Below are 2,700 nucleotides of genomic sequence, written 5' to 3' on the forward strand. Positions count from 1 at the left end.
CTCTTTCTCATCCCTTAACTTTTTTAATGTCATTCCCTGAAATTCATCTTATACCCATACTCTTGGTCTATGTGTATTCCTTCTATCTGTATTATTAGTGATACAATTTTTAAGAGTTACAAGTATCATCTTCCTGTGCAGGGATGTAAAAAGTTCCACTCTATTGAATCCCTTATATTTTCTTTCCTTTTTTACCTGTTTACGCTTCTCTTGGGTCTTAATATTGGAGGTCAAATTTTTGGTTTAGTTCTGGTCTCCTTAGGAAGGCTTAAAATCCTTCTGTTTTAGTTGAATGACCATTTTTTTTTCCCTTCATATATTATGTTTAATTTTGCCAGGTAACTGATTCTTGGTTTTAGTCCTAGCTCCTTTGCCCTCCAGATTATTATGTTCCATGACCTCTGATCCTTTAATGTTGCAATTGCCAAGTCCTGTGTGATTCTGATTGCGACTCTCCAATATTTGAATTGTTTCTTTCTGGCCACCTGTAGCATTTTTGCCTTTGACCCGATAGTTTTGAAATTTGACTATAATGTTCCTTGGAGTTTTTATTTTGAGATCTCTTTCCTGAAGTGATTGGTGGATTCTTTCTTTTTTAAATTTTTTTTTTTATTTTTCATTTACAACATTCAGTTCACAGGTTTTGGGGTTCAAAATTTTCTCTCCCTCTCACTCATCCCCCTTCCCCTCCTAGATGGCATATAATCCAATGTAAGTTCTGCATTTACCTTCACATTGAATTTATTTACATAATAATCCAGTTGTAAGGAAGAATTATAACCAATGGAATGAATCATGACAGAGGAGAAATGAAACCAAAAAAGAAGGGAAAAAAAGAGAGCCAATAGTTTGCCTCAATCTACATTCAGACTCCATAATTCTTTCTCTGGATGTGTATAGCTTTTTCCATCATGAGTCTTTTGGAGCTGTCTTTGAACCTTGTATTTTTGAGAGGAGTCAAGTATTGGTGGATTCTTTCAATGTTTATTTTGCCCTCTGGTTCCAGAACATCAGGGCAGTTTTCCTTGATAATTTCTTGAAAGATGCTGTCCAGGTTCTTCTTTTGATTATGCCTTTCAGGTAGTCCAATGATTCTGATATTGTCTTGCCTGGATCTATTTTACAGGTCAGTTGTTTTTCCCATGAAGTATTTTACATTTTCATCCATTTTTTCATTCTTTTGAATTTGTTTTATTCATTCATGATGTCTCAAAGAATCATTAGCTTCCACTTTCCCAATTCTAATTTTTAAGGTGTTGTTTTCCTCAATTAGTTTTTGTGTTTTCTTTTCCATTTGGCCAATTATACTCTTTAAGGAGTTTGTTTTCTTCCGTGGATTTTTTTTTCATATCTTGGCATTTATTATTTAAGTTCAAGAACAGGTTGTGAAAGGGGTGGGTGTGGGAGGGCCTAGAGGAGAAGGAGGGAAGAGACAGGGAGACTAGAGTCTCTCCTATGTGTCTGCTCTAGACGGGGTTGATCCTGATTTCTGAGCCTTGGTCCAGGCTACACAACGATGCACGCAATTAAGATGAGGTTGGGGGGGTACAGGTTTAGGAAAACACAGCGGAGGTGGGGGTGGCCAGAGTTACACATCCAACCAAAGGTGGGGGCTGGGATTCTCCTTGGATCAGCAGCACCACTTCTTTTTAGGAATTGAAGCATAGTGATAAGTTCCATCCCACTTATTTCAGCTCTCATAAAATATTCTTGTAGTTAAAAGTCTGTGCTAAAGAATTCTTTCATCGCCTCTCTAACTTCTTGTACTTTGCTTCTAGTTTCTTTGAATATGCATCCAATTTGTAAGCTGCCTGCTCAAGAGCTGCTACTTGCTCCTCAATTAGAGTGATCTGATCCAGATAAGGCTGAAGTGCTGCATATTTCTGGTTTAAGTCCTTTAGGTTTCTACTTATGTTTACTGCAATATCTTTCATTTCTAGATACTTCAAGCTAGTCAGTTTGTTCATATTTTCCAGAAGTTTATAGTCTTCACTGGTAGCTGTGAGCTCGCCCGTCAGGTACGTGGCCATTTTGGAGAACATGTCCTGGCACAGCCCCGTGATGTCCGCCTCGGCGGGCTCCGTGGCTTCCTCCGCCGTCTCCACCACGGCATTGTCTAGACCGGGGAAGGGAGGTAGGAGAAAGGATGGAGGGAAGGATGGGATGGCGAAGAAAGGGGAAAGGAAGGGAGGAAGGGAGGGGGAGGGAGGGGAAGGGAGAGGGGCAAGAGTGGAAGGAAAGGGAGAAAAGGGGCTCAGTGGATTTTTTTTTATCTCATTTTCCATTTGGCCAACTCTGCTTCTTAAGCAGTTTTCTAAGCTGTTGGTTCTTCTTTTCAGAATTCTTTTGTATTACTCTCATTTCTTTTCCCAATCTTTCTTCTGCCTCTCTTGCGTAATTTTTAAGCTCCTTTTTGAGTTCTTTCATAAGTTCTTTTCGGGCTTGAGACTACTTCCTGGTTTTCTTTGGATCTTTGCCTACAGGTGTTTTCACATTGTTGTCCTCTTCTGCGTTTGTGTCTTGGTCTTTCCTGTACCATAACAACTTTCATGGTCAGATTCTTTTTTGTTGTTGTTGTTTTTTTTTTTGCTCATCTTTTTTTGGCCTTTTTTACTTTTCTATTTGATCTCTGCTCCAGGGGTAGAAGGAGTACTGTCTCAGGCTTCTTGGGTCAGGTGCTGGAAGCCCTGGCTGTTTACC

General features: G+C 39.6%; 1 protein-coding gene across 1 annotated transcript; it reads right to left on the reverse strand.

Annotated features, from left to right (window-relative positions):
* Positions 1-1,742: 1,742 nt before the first annotated feature.
* LOC118848707 (biogenesis of lysosome-related organelles complex 1 subunit 2) lies at positions 1,743-2,111 on the reverse strand. Its single transcript, XM_036757722.1, has one exon. The coding sequence runs from the start codon at positions 2,040-2,042 to the stop codon at positions 1,743-1,745; it is 300 nt and encodes a 99-aa protein (XP_036613617.1). The 5' UTR covers positions 2,043-2,111.
* Positions 2,112-2,700: the final 589 nt, after the last annotated feature.

Source organism: Trichosurus vulpecula, chromosome 4, assembly GCF_011100635.1.
Source record: "Trichosurus vulpecula isolate mTriVul1 chromosome 4, mTriVul1.pri, whole genome shotgun sequence".
Lineage (NCBI taxonomy): Eukaryota > Metazoa > Chordata > Mammalia > Diprotodontia > Phalangeridae > Trichosurus > Trichosurus vulpecula.